The sequence below is a fragment of the Antechinus flavipes genome, chromosome 3 (assembly GCF_016432865.1).
Source record: "Antechinus flavipes isolate AdamAnt ecotype Samford, QLD, Australia chromosome 3, AdamAnt_v2, whole genome shotgun sequence".
Lineage (NCBI taxonomy): Eukaryota > Metazoa > Chordata > Mammalia > Dasyuromorphia > Dasyuridae > Antechinus > Antechinus flavipes.
The window spans coordinates 17466881-17483599 of NC_067400.1; the positions used below are offsets into that span (position 1 = coordinate 17466881).

Here is a 16719-nt window from a genome sequence, read left to right on the forward strand (position 1 = left end):
AAGATTCAACATAAACTTAAGAAACTGAAATTATGAAATGTAGGCAGCAAGATAGCATTTATCAGCCAAATGTAAAATGCTGGATTTAAATTTAAAGCATCAGTCACACAAGTCTAGGATTTGTAGATTATACCATGTGTAAAAATATAAAGTTTGAGCTGACTACAGACTTGTTAGGAACTAACAGTGTGAAAAAAGTAATTAAAAATAGTTATTCCCATGCCAGGTATAGTTTGTACAGTGCCATGCACACAGGAAGTGCTTAATAAATATTTTCTGACTGATTTGTTACATCTAAAATTGGTTGAAATAAGACTTCACTCCTTTTTTCTCTGGTTGGCTGCTTTAGAAGTAAAGAGGATAATTAAAATGGCCAACTACTCATGTTTGGGGGCTTCAAGATTCCATATTGCTTCAGAAATTCATTGTAGGGAATGGCTCATCTTTGGAGGGGGTCCTACACTGTTGTTGGGTTCCTCCAAGATAGCCCAGATTCCCATTCAGAATCAGCCCCAAGGCAGGAATAAGTAAAAATTCCAGCTTTCTTCTTTGGCTATTTATTGTTATTATTATTATTATTAATTTTGGCTGAGGCAATTGGAGTTAAGTGACTTGCCCAGGATCTCACAGCTAGAAGTATTAAGTGTCTGAGGTCAGATTTGAACTCAGGTCCTCCTGATTTCAGGGCTGGCACTCTATCCACTGTGCCATCTAGCTGCCTGGCTAATTTATTAGAACTTTTGGTAAAGGAGTTGTTGAGAAAGAGCTTGAGTTTGTGAATTCAAATGTTATTCCTGGATTATGATATTCCAAGCTCCACTTAATGTGGAGAATTCAGAATTAACTGTAGTTCCTGTTCTCTTCTCTACTTCCTTCCCAATACTTATATAGAAATAATAATTTCAAGGAGGTTTTATTTGTTATTTCTCTCATCTCTCCTTCTTTCCCTCCCCCCTTCTTTCCCTCCCCGCTTCCTTCCCTTCCTCTTCCTTTCCCTTTTCCTCTCTCTCCTTGCCTCTCCCCCCATGTTTTTGTCTTTCTATCTCTGTCATTTGAAGATAATTTAATTAAATGGAGATAAGTATTATATTGAAATTGTTTAGGAAGACATTTTCAATCCTCATTGGTTAGACAGTGATGGTAAAGAGATGGGTAATTCTCCAGGATAATGGCCTTCCAGACATGGCTCAATGTACTTTTCATTGAACTTTCCTCTCTTGATGCTCATTATTCATTTAAACCTAGGAAATGAAACCTGAATGGAGCTTTATGCCTGTGCACATGTGCACACATTCTGTAATAAGTGACAGCCAAAGCTTGATATATGTGTGTGGTGGATGAACTTTTCCAACTATGTTTTCTCTCGTGGAGATTCCAAGATAGATGTTCTGTTAATAGGTCATCTCCCCTACCCCCTTGCACTAATTACCTCTTCCTGATCTCCCTGATTTTCAGTGACCTTTCTCTTCAGTCTTCACGTCCAGTCTTGGTTTATAACTGTCTGATGCACTTAGCATGCAGTGTGCTAGGGTGACTTACTGCCCTGTTCAACTTCAGACCCCTTATGAGGGAAGTCACATGTCATATTATCTTATCTAAGGAAAAAATAAAAGGAAAAAGAGAGGAAAGAGAGAAAAATTAGGTCCCCATTCAGAGGTGAGACATGAACCTGAGTTACACACCAGCCAAAATGGCCTGCCAACCCTTTCCTAAATATGACACTTAATCTCTATTTTTGCACAGGTGGTTATCCATGACCATAATATATTCTGTTTCCAAGAATCCATACTTTTCTTCAAGCCTCAAGGGATTATCTCTTATAAGAAACCTATATTAGTTCTCCTTCTAATTAGCTTGTATTTATTTTTCTATAATAGCAGCCAAGGTGGTTCAATGAATGGAGTGCTGGACTTGAAGTCAGAAGACCCAAGTTAAAAATCTGTCCACAGACATTTACTAGCTGTGGACCCAGTCTCTGCCTTAGTTTCCTTATCTATAAAATGGAGATAACCATGTCACTTACTTTCCAGTGTGGTGAGGATTAAATGAGATCATAATTGTAAAGTACAACATAATGTCTGGCATATAGTAAATACTGTATAAGCGTTATGACTATTATTATGGCATAAATAGAACACATTTAAATTTTATAATTAATATTCATATTTTAATATAGAGCTATATATAATTATATTTAAAACTACATGCAGATTATCATTATGAAACATAAAATAATATTGCTAATAAATATTATTGTGAATTCCAATAGTACGCTGTAAAGTTAAGGACAAGGAGAATCTGATTGTTTTGCTTTTATACTCAGAGTTTCTAGGACAATGCCTTGTGCATAATAAATAAATGTCCACTAAATCGAATGCCCCAGAGTGCCTCTTCCACCATAAGTATTCAATAAAGATTTATTTATTTTTGCTTATAATGATTATCATAGATTCTTAGCATGACTATCTTGAGTGGCATAGGAGTAAGAATATAGATCTCTCCAGAATATCTGCTAGAAATATGATGACATATTTTTCCAATACTTTAATGCCTTTGTAGTTCTTCCCTTAATCTGAAGGCAGCAAGAAGCCAACCTAGGGGAAGTAGGATCTGAATTTAAATCCAAAATCAGGCATTTCTAACTATGTGACTCTGGGCAAGTCACAAACTCTTTCTGCTTCAGTTTTTAGATATAAATGATCAACAGTCAACTAATCATGTTTGTTGGGCCCCAAAACTCCATATTGCTTCATAAATTCATTGCAGAGACAGTTTTTGTCAGAGATGTATCTCATTCAATCCTCACAATAACCCTGGGAGGTAATATCGGTAAAGCACTTAACGCAATGCCCCGCACATATTGAGGGCCTAACAAATGCTTGTGTTTCTTTTCCTTACTCTGTTGAAGTCATTAAATCATGCTCAGAGCTTTGTCCCTCACTCTCCTATTTCTCTTCCCTTGTTATTAATTAGTAACAAATCTGTCCTTGACTTACGGTATAATCTAGTGGCTCATTCTAGGGAACTGTATAACTTGCCTTAAGAATGAGTCAATGACATCAAAATTTCCATAAATTCATCTCTAAACTCTTCAAAACTTTTCATTTGGTAAATGGCGTAGGGTCCTCAGTGATTTCCAAATAAGTTTTTTCCTCACAGATTACCTGTGTTTGAATGCCATTTCTAACATTTACTAACCATAGAGCTATGCTTGAATACTTTGTCTCTCTGAGCTTTAGCTTTCTCATCCATAAAATGGATATAATAATACCTGTGCTACATATATGAAAGGATCATGCTGAGCACCAAAATAGTCAATTGAAGCAAAACACATTGCAAAAATCAGTTCTTTTGTTCTCCCAGAATATACAACCATTTTGTTCTTAAATTGAAATAACAGACCAAAAATGAGTGAAAAAGTAAAAGATAAAATTGCTTTTTTTTAATATCACATTTGTTGTTTGAATGTATCACTAGTAATTTGGGGAAGTAATCTCTTCATAAATAAAGGCAAAGGTAAATTGATGACAACTCTATAAAACGAATATCAATTAGCCTGGAAAATGAATACAGCTACTTAAATAAACATTATACTATGAATTCTTCTTCCAGCCACCAGATTTCCATGGATATGGAGAATAATATTGAAAAATACAACCTCAGTCTTCAGCCCTTGGAGTCAAAAGTGAAAATGTGAGTAATCTCAAAATCCAAGCGCTACATTCTGATTTTGCGGAGGTTTGGGGTGGATTTTTCTTGTTACAGGCCCTGCCTGCTTTACAAACAGTGGCTTTATGGCCATTCTGCCTATCTGACCATCTGGTTCCACACTGCCTCCTCTCAGTCACCCTTACATCACTCTACTTTTCTCTGCATTGCCTGACGTCCTGGACTTCTGATTAAGCTGTATTGAGCTCATGGTGCCATCTACTGACCAATATGGGGAACTTTCTGATCCAACTTATTTTTTCTACCAACTTTTCTGAGGCAATTTACACATTCTTCTTTCTTCTAAGTTCATTTCTGCCCAAGCGTCTGCTTCCTTGATTTCTTTCCCATGCATTCACATCCTCTTCTTCCAAATCTGTCCTTATTGCCTTTAGAAAATTTGTTCTCTCTTTTTCTTTGCCCCTTCTCACTATCTCTTTATCTCCTGTTCTTATCATCACAGACAGAACTATAACGAAGAATTTTGTTTCCTGATCCAAGATAAGTTGAAGAGTATGAGTAAGGTGGAAAAAGAATTCATTAAACACTTGCTATGTGCCAAGAATTGCACTAATTGATGAGGACACAAATAGAAAAGAAAGTCACAAGGAACTCATTCCAATTAGGGTAGAAAACACATAAAGGAGGGCGCAGTTTCAGGGTAGATGGCATGACCCAGGAGTATTTTAGCTGTCAGAAAGAATAAGAAAAACCCAGAAATCTTTCAGGTTCATTGGCACATGGAATGGTCGTTGTATAGAGTACAGTGGGCAAAGCAGCTCTGGACTGACAAGACCCACTGATTCACCATCTTAACAGAATGATTACAGTTGATAAGTCTCTGATCAACCAAGAGTTATGAGTGTCAATGTTCCTCATTATTTAACTCTGACAAGAAAGTCATTCCAGGGAAGTTAAGAATGGAAGAGGATTCTGAATTATCTTTAAGGATGTGGTGAGAATAGGAGGGGCAGCATCCAATTAGGAGAAAACAATGGGAGTGGGGCAGAAGAGAAAGAGCTCCCTGTAGCCTGTTCCTGCTGGATCATTGATTATGATTTGAGATGCCTATGGATAGGTTGGAACTAGGAACAACAGGGCAATAGTGGGTATGCTATGGGAATATGAGAGACCAAAAATCTTGGAGTAAGGGACTAGTTTCTACCATAATGATTATTTAAAGATCAGGCCAAACTCTTTGAAATAAATGCATTTGATAGCTACTCTTGTCCCTAGAGGTTCCAGGGCTTTCAGATATTCTTTCTGTCCTGGTAGAATCTGTCATGATGACCTTGAAAGTCCCCCACTCCATGAGATCTCCTGCAATCAGAGAAAAATTCTTCCTTCTCCAGACTAGTCCCAAGTGGTACTGGACTGGGATCAGCCTCCAATCAGTAGTAATTCATCTCAGACAGATGCCATCTGTGTGTGACTTTGAGAAAGTCACTTAATCTTGGTATTCCTCAGTTTCCTTATCGGCAAATTGAAAGCATTGGTCTAGATAGATCCTGAAGTACCTTGAATCTGTGGATCTCTGCTCCTAAGATACTTTGATTCTTGGCGTCAAGAAACTTTGGGACTCCATTCTTCCATCTGTTAGCCAAGTAACATTGACCAAGTTTATTAAAGCTTTATGAAACTTAGTTTTCTCTTCCATAGAATGGGGATGATAATCCTTGTAATATTTACTTTTGTGAAAGGTAACTTAGTATAGTGGAGAAAAAATTGTCCTCAAAATTGGAAATTAATGTAACATAGACTATATACAGGATACAAATAAAAAGCCCACACACAAGATCAGCTGATGACACTGTTGTTTGTGGACGAATCCATTCCAGAGCTAGCATATGACGTTACTTCTCAGGACAAAATAGAACCTAGTGTCATAATCAATTTAGCTAGGAAAGCGGTGGCAAATGCATGGAAAAAAGAAGTGTTCCAAACCATCTTCTGTAAGCAGGGAGTGAGCGTCAGAGTAAAAGGCTATTTTAAGCATGGACCTGCGTGAACCCGATGTATCATCATTTCACTACCACCATCATTAGTATTATTGTAATATAGAAGTGTTTGTGAGAGACAGCCTGGTATATATAGAGAGAGCTGGAATCAAATTGAGAAATGACTAATTCTCAAAATAAATAATTACATTGCTTCATATTTATATAATACTTTAATATGTGTAAAGCAATTTTCAGACATTATCTCATTGGTCTGTCCTAATAATCCCAAGAGTTAGGCATGAGAAGAATTGCTATATCCATTTTAGAGATAAAAACCTGAACTAGTAATGAAGAAATATTTATTCATTTTTTTCCTATAGGTAATTTATTTTTGATTGCCTGAGGTTACCCAGATGTTAGTGACTAGCCTATGGTCGCAAAGTTAAATTTCAGATGTGGTATTTAAATCTAGATCTACTTTAATCTTAGTCTAGAACTTTATCTGCTATGTAACACTGACTCTCCCAAAATTAGAATGACAAATTAGGGGGTAGGACTATGGAAATTTATACATGAAATTATAATTTGGAAAGTATAAGTTAGATACTGAAATACATACATTCTCTGTCTCTTTCTGTCTCTGAATGTCTGTCTCTGAGTCTATGTCTGTCTTTCTCTGTACCTCTCTTTCTGTCTCTCTCTCCCTCTTTCCTCCCCCACCTCTTAGAATGACAAATTAGGGGGTAGGACTATGGAAATTTATACATGAAATTATAATTTGAAAAGTATAAGTTAGATACTGAAATGCAGATATTCTCTTTCTCTGTCTCTGAATATCTATCTGGCTCTGTGTCTATGTCTGTCTCTCTCTGTATCTCTCTGTCTTTCTCTCCTTCCTTCCCTCCCCCACCTCTCTTTCTTTTTCTCTCTCCCCTTGACTCCCTCCTTTCTTCCCTCCCTCCCCCATTTTTTCACCTGTAAATAGAGGCAGTTAGATTAGATGATTTCTAAATTTCCCTTTACTTCAACAGGTTTATATAATTCTATGAAAAAGGAGGAAAGGTTGTATGTGGCAAAATGGTATAATTCAGTCAGCCTTGGAGTGATTAAAACTTGAATTCCTGGGTTCAATTCAAGCCGCTGGTGTTAGCTAGAATAAAGTCAGTTTAAGCATTCAGTGCATAAGTCAACTGTCTAAAATTATAAATTACTTTGAATCTTTGCATCACTGTATGGACATGCTAGCTTCATTATTAGACTAGAAGCTCATTTGTGTGTGTGTGTGTGTGTGTGTGTGTGTGTGTGTGTGTGTGTGTGTATTCTGAGCCTAGCACAGTGCCTGGCAAAGAGTAAGTAATTGCCAGTGTCTATTGAAGAAGCAATAATCTGTCCCTCTATATTAGTAAAATGGCTATTCTAACCATTTCCTGACCCTCCCACCCCCCCAAAAGGAAAGAGTATTTGAACTACACACATGAAATTGCCTTTTGAGTAGTACGGGCTATTAATAGGAGTAAATCCAGACCAAATGCTGATAAGTGATTGACAGGATTTATAGAGTGACTTGAATGTGTTTTTTTTTTTTAATCTGTAAACAGAGAGGTGACTTGCTAATGGAATTTAAAAGCATGCTGAAATAGTATTACAGAAGGGACCTGGAATAAGACTGAAAATATTAAGAGGTAATTGAAGGTTTTAGACTTGAAAGATCAAGGGACCCGATGTAAAAAAAGCCGAGAGAATGAAGAAGGTATTTCCTTTAGAAAGCAGTCATTTGGAGCCAAGAAAGCTGGGTTTTCTGAAGAATAAGCAAATTCAAGCCTTATAAGTCACAAAATTTAGTAAAGGAAAGAAGAATCATAAAAGAGGGAAAATTGAAGGTTTTCAACCCAGGAATATAAAGAAGAGACTATTGTACTCTTAATAGCCAGAGAGCTAAACAAGAGTTGACAGAAAAACGAGTTAAAATGAAAGGTGGGCATTTCTCAGGGCAGAGGACTGACTGTCAAGTAAAAAGACTGATTATATAAGCCCCATGGAAATCGGGGTCCCTTCTTTAAAATCACATCTTGCCCAAAGTAAAAAGGGCCTAAATTTTTTCCCACATCCAATAGTCTCTGCCTAGAATATATTCGATTCAAATATCAGCATCATATTTTCTCCATTTGGAGTCCTACTCCAATGCCTCATCCTGATAGAGAAATGGCTTTGGGGTTCCCAAAGCCATGCTGATGGAGTGTGGGCTCTTGTTCCTTCTTCCCAGATGGGCTGGAAAGTGGGATTGAGCATCTGCTTACTGAGGACCAGTCTAAATGTGTATCGTTACCGGACTAGTTCCTCAATTTCCTTGGACATAGTAATTTATAAAGGCAGGAAGGGAAGAGTTGGAAGCATCCATGAGAGCAGGAGAATGTTGGAATCTCAGCTCTTCAAAGTCTTTAAGTTGGGGAATGGAATTATTTCATTGGTGTAGAGAACTTCTGGATGAGAAATATTCTTTTCTACCAAAGCAACTTAGAATCTTAAAGCATTGCCTAGAACAGAGGGGTCAAAGATGGAGCCCATGGCACACGTGACCTACAGCAGTTCCAAATGCAGCAAAAACCAAATTAGAATGTAGTTCCTAAATGATTTTAAAGGGCAATGAGAATTATGCATTAAATAAGGAAAAATAGAATTCAAATCTGGCATACGATACTTACTAGCTTGTGATCTCAGTCAAGTCACGCAACTCTGTTTGCCTCAGTTTCCTCATCTTCAAAATGAGCTGGAGAAGGAAATGGCAGACCATGGAAGAGGTGGGATTGGAAGCTAAGTGTTCCTGGGAAGCGAGAGAGATTGTAGTTCCTGGATTAACTTTGCTCTGAGGTCAGGAAGCTGACAGTGTCCTCTTGGTCAACAGCCATATCAATGGTGTGTGTGTGTGTGTGTGTGTGTGTGTGAGAGAGAGAGAGAGAGAGAGAGAGAGAGAGAGAGAGAGAGAGAGAGAGAGACACCAAAGTAAGAGATGCCATACTTTTTTCCCAGCCATTCAGACTCCTTGACATAATATTTCTTCTGAAATTATGGAATTTAGTCATGTGGCTTCACTAGTGAGACATTAGGGCTAAAAAGACAAACTTTTGTGGCAGGGAGAAACTAAGACCACTGAAAGCTCTGTGCACTTTCTCAAATCAATCTGCCTCAATCTCTTTTTCCTACTCTCTCTGGACAAAACTTCACACTTGCTCTTCAATGCCTCCCTAAGATAAAGTCACACTTAGATGAAGGAAGGAAAGAAATAGGCACCTTTTATGTCTCAGGAACTATGCAAAGCCTTTATAAATATTTCATTTGATCCTCACAACATCCCTGAAAAGTAGGTGCTCTGATCATCCCCATTTTACATTTGAGGAAACTGAGGCAGATAGAATTTAAGTGGCTTGTTTAGAGTCTCACAACTAGTAAGTATCTGAGACTGGATGGTGACCTCAGGCCTTCCTGACTCCAGGCCAAGAGCACTATTCATTGTACTACACAGTTGCCTCAGAATTATGGTAACCAGTTAAATGGACATTCTGTCTAGTTGCACATCATAATCTAAAAATCAGCCTCTTTCACTTTGTCTTTCTGATGGGGATGGCTCTATTGACTCCTTTTCCTTGGCTATGGCCGTCACTGGGAATGCTTTGTGCTGATTTCCACGGCTAGATGCAATTAATGTATAGTCATACAAAAATAGGAACATTTGGAGTCCCTCGTAATTTATAGGATATTCTCCTACTATTTGCACTAATTAGGCCCATTATGTTTTAAATATCTGTGGGACAAGAAAATAATAACCTCTCCTATTTATATGCTGCTTTAAGATATGCAAATTTCTCACATGAATGATTTGATTCTCACAATTTCTGTGAGAGATGTGCTATTAGGATCCTCATTTTATTGATGAGGAAATTAAAGGCTAAAGAGGTGAGTCTTGATCAGGGTCACACAACTGCTAAGTGTGTAAGGTGGGATATGATATCTAGTTTTCCTGCCATCAAGTGTGTTGTTCTGTCCATTGTACCACACTGCCTTTCTCAAAATATGTAAAAATATCATAGAAAAATAACACCACAGGTCTGTAGGTTTCCCCAAAGGTAAGAAGTTCCATTAGACTGTATTCTTGGAGGGCAGGAAATTGATTTTGGGAAATTTTCCTTTTTATCCCAAGCCTGTCACATAGTAGGTGCTTAATAAATGCTTTCTGACTTACGAGTCTAGTGTAATTCCCTAAAATTGTGTAACATTAGCACTGATACACAATAGCACTGATAGGAAGTTTATCAGGTAACCATCTGTATGGAGTGAAAAGAGGCAAGCTAAAAATGATAGCCTGAGGATTTAGAACCCCTAATTTAAAGAAAACTCTCATGTCCGGCACCAGACTGCAGAGAAGATGTCACCTCCAGAGAGAATTTGGAAAGTATATATGAATTTAGTTTATCACCGTTGCTACCCTGAGCTGCAAAATGTTCAACTTGGTGCCTTTAAGATGTCACACTGCCCTCTGGTGTAGAATACACAAAAGTTTAATTTTAAGAAGAGCAACAAAAGAAATACTTTCTCTGCGAGTTTTCCTATCTTGCCTGAAAGCCCAGAAGAAATGGAAAAACTCTCCTCAGAGTTGAGTTAGTTGTCTTGAATTTTGGGGGAATTAAATCTTCACCATGTCTTTTAATTTCCTTTTAGCTTCTAGGTATATTGTTCAAGGAAGAACTAGATAGATCTCTCCAGAAGATATAGATGCACAGGCTTTGTGTAGGAACTTCACAGGGCCCAGAAGTATCAGCAGAGGGTTTTTTTTTTTTTTGAGTCTGTCAAGTCCTTTTACTGTAAAGGAGAAAGGAAGGAACAAATTGTGACCGTAAATAACCAATAGAGTAATGGGAGAGTGATGATACCAAAGATGGACTTGAATTCAGAAAAGCTATCCATGTCTATCTATCATTTCCATTTTTCTGATGAAGAAATTAATGAACATTCAAGTTGACTGACTTGCTCAAGGTCACTCCTTAAAGTTCATTCCAGTCTGCCCACTTCCTCCTTCTATCAAAGTGGAATAAAGATCCTGGAAATATGTTGTTGAAAGAACTGTGTTTTATACGTTTTATAGTACTAGAAAAGTTAAATTATGATTGTTATAGAATAATGATAATATTATTATCAGAATTATTAGAATTAAAATGATATTATGTCAATAAAAAAAAAAAGATTCATTAAGTGTCTATTATGTACCTGGCACTCGGCTAAGAGCTGGAAATACAAAAAAAAAAAAAAAAAGCAAAAGTCAGTTCCTGATCTCAAGAAGTTTACAATCTAGTGGGGGAAATAAGATGCACAGAAATATTTACAAAGGAAGTTAAACAAAGCATTAAGAGGAAATGATTAACGGAAGGAAGGCAGTAGAATTGAGAGACAGGGAAGGCTTTCTATAGGTGGGAATAATTAAAGGAAGCCAGGGAATAAACGGGTAAAGGAGGGAGAGCTTTGCAGGAATGGGGGACAGTCAAAGATAATGGCCAGAACTAGGGAATGGATTGTGATGACCACGTTAGCACCCAGGATACCTTAGAATCAGCCAGAGTCAGGATAAGCAAAAGTCCTTAGTCTTTATTCTTGGTCTTTAGGCGTAGAAGTGAAGGGGATGAAAGTAGGATCTCTGCAACCTCCTTCTTCCTCGTCCACCACCAAAGTGACCCTGGCTCAACTTACTCCACCCCCTAGTCCTTCCTGCAATTCTTTGTATACACCAATTATCGAGCCAGCACAGGATAGTGGGAAGGGCCATTTTCCAAGCATATGCCCATAGAGTATTGTCCATTCAGTAATTAGCCCTAAGTGCTTGAACTGACTTCAGTGCATGAACTCAAGAGTTTCAGCTCTCTACAATGAATGACCTTGTTTACTGAAGAGCCAGGAGGCCGTGTTACTTCATTGAAGAATCCATGTTGGGCGGTATAGTGTAAAAAAACTGGAAAAGTAAAGGGAGATCAGGTTGTGAAAGATTTTGCCAGGTAGAGAATTTTATATTTGATCACAGAAGCAATAATCAATCACTAGAGTTTATTGAGTCAGGCAGCGGTGACATGATCAGACCTGTCATTTAGTAAAGTCACTCTGGTGATGAATAGAGTATAGACTGGAATGGGGAGAAAGGCAGATTGGGGCAGACAGACCCACCAGCAGCTATGGCAGATTCAGGAGTGAGGTAATGTTGGTCTGTACTAGGGTGGGGGCAGAGTGAGAGGGGAGAAGGGGTGTATTAGATCTGCAAAGATAAAATTGACAGAGCTTAACAAGAACTTGAACATGGGGGTGGAATGAGAGATAGTGGGAAGACCAGGATGACTCCAGTGTCTGTCAATATTATATTATTATTAGTGTCATCACATAATTATTATATAATTCTGCACAATTAGAAAAGGCACTTGAGATGGACTTCTACATCTCTAGCACTTGGGCAGTATATCCTATACCTTACACAGCATCTTTCTCTCCAAATGAAAAAAAAAAAGGAAGTACATTTACCAGATGGAATGGAGTGATAACTGTGAATCTAATAACTGAGAAAAGAGTTTTATTGATTCATTGATTAGATGCTAGAAAAAAGGGGTAAGTCTCAGCTGGTCAGAGCAGTACCAAGAAGGGGATGTTGTAGAATGTCTGAACCCCATGTATCCTATGATTTGTAGGTCCATTTCTACTTTACGCTCTTTGTTATCATTAAATACAGCATCGAGCTCTGCTAGAATGGGTTTACTCCAGATAGGAAATGTTCTCAAGGCATGAATAATATCAATATTTCCCTAAGCAAGTTCCATTTCCTTCTCTGTTAATATAAAGATTTTTGTTCCCTTAAATTATTTCCTTTACAGAAACTATATTTCAAATACAGCCTGTCTACACAGTTGTATGAGAGTCATGAAATGTTAAGTGAAAAAAAAATCAGTTCCCTTTTGTGACATCATGGTTAAAAGTAGCTATTTTAGAATGAGTTGACAACTAGTTCAAACTCAAGTAGGAGACTGATTTGCTGCCTTTAGAGACAAGTTACTTTACTTGCCAAAATCTCAGTTTCCTCATCTACAAAATGGGGATTGTAATACCTTCCACAGTGGGCTAAAGGAGGGATAAAATGAAATTATGTTTGTGAAGTTTGTAGATCTGTCAAGCGTTATAGAAATAGCAGCTCCTTTTGTTATGTAATGCAGGCCCCTAAGCAAGACACTAAACATCTCTGATGTCCATTCACTAATCTTTAAAATGGGAACAATAATACTTGTAGAGTATGATAGAAATCTCAGATATTATTACCAGCTACAGGTCCTAAGCAAGATACTAAACCTTTCTAATCTTCATTTTCCTCAGCTATAAAATAGCTATTCTAAGGAACATGCACACACAGATATATATATAAAACGTGTGTATATATTATATATATGTTATATATGTATTATATATTTGTTTATATAAACATATATTTAGATATGTATGTGTATATGTATAACTAAGATTTTAAAGCACTTTACATATTAACTTATTGATCCTCATAATAAACTCTATGAAACAGGAATTATTATTATCCTCATTTTACAGATAAAGAAACTGAGGCAATGGGAGATTATTCACCCATTTTACAGATAAGGAAACAGGTCTAGAAAATAGAAGTGTCTTTGTAACATTACACAGATATCTCTGATCTAGAATGAAAAAGCACAGGGCTTTGCTATTATTTAGTGATTCCTTAAGCAAAACTCATTAAAGCTGTTGGATTCCTGAGACATTCAAGGAGAAAGCCTTAGCTTGTAAACGCAAAAGGCTTTTCCTGCTATCTCTTGTCTAATTTAGGTTTATAGGATCTCAGGAAAAACCAAAAACATTATGAAAGAATCTGAATCTTTTCTGAAAGATCTGCAGCATTGCTGACTAAAACTGCATTGTCCCATATTGGTCATATGACCTTAGACAAGTCACAATCTCTCACTGCCCCAGGCAACTCTTACTTTCTTACCTGATAAAACAGCTTCTATCCAGCTCCAGACAGAGAACAGAGGGAATCTGAGTGAAATTTTTTTCTTGTTTCCCTTATGCTTAGAACGTGTCTAATACAGAAATGAGTTTTACATGAATTCAGATGTCTAATGGGTACTATATTTCTTGCTTTCTCAATAGATAGGAGAGAAGCAGAGGGAAGAAGAGAATTTGGAGAGATTTCAAAGTTGAACCACCTTCCCATGTACTTGAGATTTCTGTGAATCCTTCCCAGTTCTCCCATTTAATATAAAGATTTTCCCCTTTGACCCATCATTTGGCAATTGGTTTTGCAACTTGCTAATGAAAAGACATATCATAAAGAATAGAAATACACTGGCCTTGGAGCTAAAGGACTTGAAATCAAATTCTGCCTCTGTTATTTTAAATTTTCTTTAGGCTCTCACTGTTCCATGCCATTCCCCCTTTTTTTCCCTAATTAGCTATCCTAGCACCCAACAATACTTATTAGAGAAAGAGGACCTGGGTTCAAATTTAAGCTGTCACTTACTACCTATGTGACTTTGAGTAAAGCAATGATCCCCTATGAGCCTCAGTTTCTTTATCTATAAAATGAAGAGATTCGATTAATTCTCTTTTAATTGGCTCTTCTAGCCCACATCAGTCCCTCAACTTCTAATCATATCTCCTCTGGGAGCTAGCAATTTCTTTTTGTCTTTCTCATTTTTAATTTTTCCTTACCATCTTTTTTATTACTAATAATTTGAAACATTCTTCATTGGTTATTGATAGCTTGGATTTCTTCTTTTGAATACTGCCCATTCATAATCACTGGCCACTTATCATTGGGAGAGTATTATTTTAAAATGTCAATTCTCTATATATCTTAGATGTCAGATCTTTATAAGAGAAAAATTTTTTTATACATATTTTCCTAGATAACTGTTTCTCTTCTTGTCCCAACTGGTAACTAAATTCTTAATTGTTAAATCTAATGATTTTTTCTCAATCCTCATCCTTTTTTAATCTCTATAAAATATTTAATAAAGTTGCTGGCACAAGGTTAGCACTTACTAAATGCTTGTTAAACAATTATCCATCATATTCTGGATATTTTTTTATCTCTAGGTTTTCATACCAGTGGTTTTTTTTTTTTTCTTGATTCTCCTCTTCCATTTTTGATCATTGCTTCTCAGTCTGATTTTCTGGACTGTCATTCTTGTCCTACATCCAAAAGTGTATGTGTGGTGTGTGTATGTGTGTGTGTATGTGTGTGTGTGCGTGTGTGTGTGTCTATGCCCAAGAACTGAGCCTAGAACCCCTTTTCCCTTCTAAAATTTTTCTCTTAGCAATTTTGTCAGTTCCTAGAAGTTCAGTAATCTCTACAGATGTCTCCCAAATCTACTTATTATATCCCTCCTTCTGCCTGGATTCTAACACTCCATCTCCAACTGTATGTTGTATATCTTTGCCTAGTCATTCCATAGGCATCTCAAACTTAATGTAATCCAAACATAACCCATTTTCTTCCTCATTTTAATCCCTTTCTCTTCCTAATTTCCCTACCTCTCAGTGTACTATTAGTTAGGTTTATAATTTCTTTTACTCTTTTCTCCCTTTTTCTCTTTATTCCATGTTCAATTAATTGCCAAGTCTTGTTGATTATAATCCCACATCATCACTGATTTTCATGACCTTTCCATTAACAAGAACCCTTATTCAGGCCCTTATGACCTATCCCTCACTTTGACTATTGCAATAGCTCCTAGTTGGTCTTTCTGACTCCAATGTTTGCTCTCTCCAATCTAATCAATCAATAAATATTTATTAAGCACCTACTACACGTCAGGCTATTCATACCCTACACAGCTGCCAATTGACATCCATAAAGCAAAGCTCTGGCTATATCTCCGGCTTAAGATTCCCTTTTCCTTTTGGTATAAAATGCAAAATTATCTTTTTGGCACTTAGAGACCTTCACAACATATCTCCAATATCTCTTCCCATTTATTTCAACTTAATCCTCCTTAAGCACTTTATACTGCAGACAATCTGGCATACTTTCTCTTGCCTATGAAAAATGTTTCATCTCTTGCTTTCATGCTTTGCACAGGCCAAACCTTTATACCTAATTTGTTCACCTACAACTCTCACATTTTACAAATGAGTGAAGTAAGTCCCAGTGAGGAAAATCAATTTTCTTTTTTCTGAAACAAAATTTTATTTTTCCAGTTATATATAAAGACTTTTATATATTTTATATATTTTTAACAAATTTTTAACAATTTTTTAACAATTATTTTTTAACAATTAAAAAAAAAATTTTTAACAATTATTTAAATTTTTTTGAGTTTCAAATCTTTCTTTCCCTCCCTCACTTCCCTTTCCCATTGAGACAATAAGAAATTTGATATAGGTTATACATGTCCAATCATGCAAATCATATATCTATATTAGTAATTTTGTAAAAGAAGACAGATCAAAAGGGGAAAAACATGAAAAAATACAGAAAATGAAAAGTAATAGACTTTTATCTATTTTCAGACTCCTTTAATTTTTTCTTGGGGTTAATAGTATTTTTCATTGTGAGTCTTGAATCATTATCTTACTGAGATTAATCAAGCCATTTATGATTGGTTATTATATATTATTATTATTATTGTGAACAATGTTCTCCTGGTTTGTTGACTTTGCATCAATTGATATAAAGCTTTCCAGGCCTTTATGAAATCTGCTTGCTTATATTTTTTATAGCAGAGTAATATTTTATTACAACCACATACCACAACTTGTTCAGCCATCCCCCCAGTTGAGGGGCACCAAGGGAAAGTAATTTTCCCAGATCTAAAAGGCCTTAGAGTCACCATTCAAATCCTCATCTTCCAACTGCTAGTCATAAGGTTTTTCCATCATACCATGTTGATTCTGGTTAATTTAATCAGTATTTACGAAGTACGTACTATACATGACACCATTTTAAGTACTTCTACATTTCATGAAATTTACAGTTTAACCAAGAAATATAAAAACTTAATTATTATAGATGTATTATCAA

The 16719-nt window shown here is 36.5% G+C and overlaps 1 protein-coding gene across 1 annotated transcript in view; it reads left to right on the forward strand.

The window, feature by feature from the left end:
• The window catches only part of SCHIP1 (schwannomin interacting protein 1), a 781396-nt gene that overhangs the window by 154834 nt on the left and 609843 nt on the right, over positions 1-16719 (forward strand). The window contains 1 exon segment of the mRNA XM_051983093.1: positions 3613-3693. Within this exon segment, the coding sequence (XP_051839053.1) occupies positions 3613-3693 (81 nt within the window).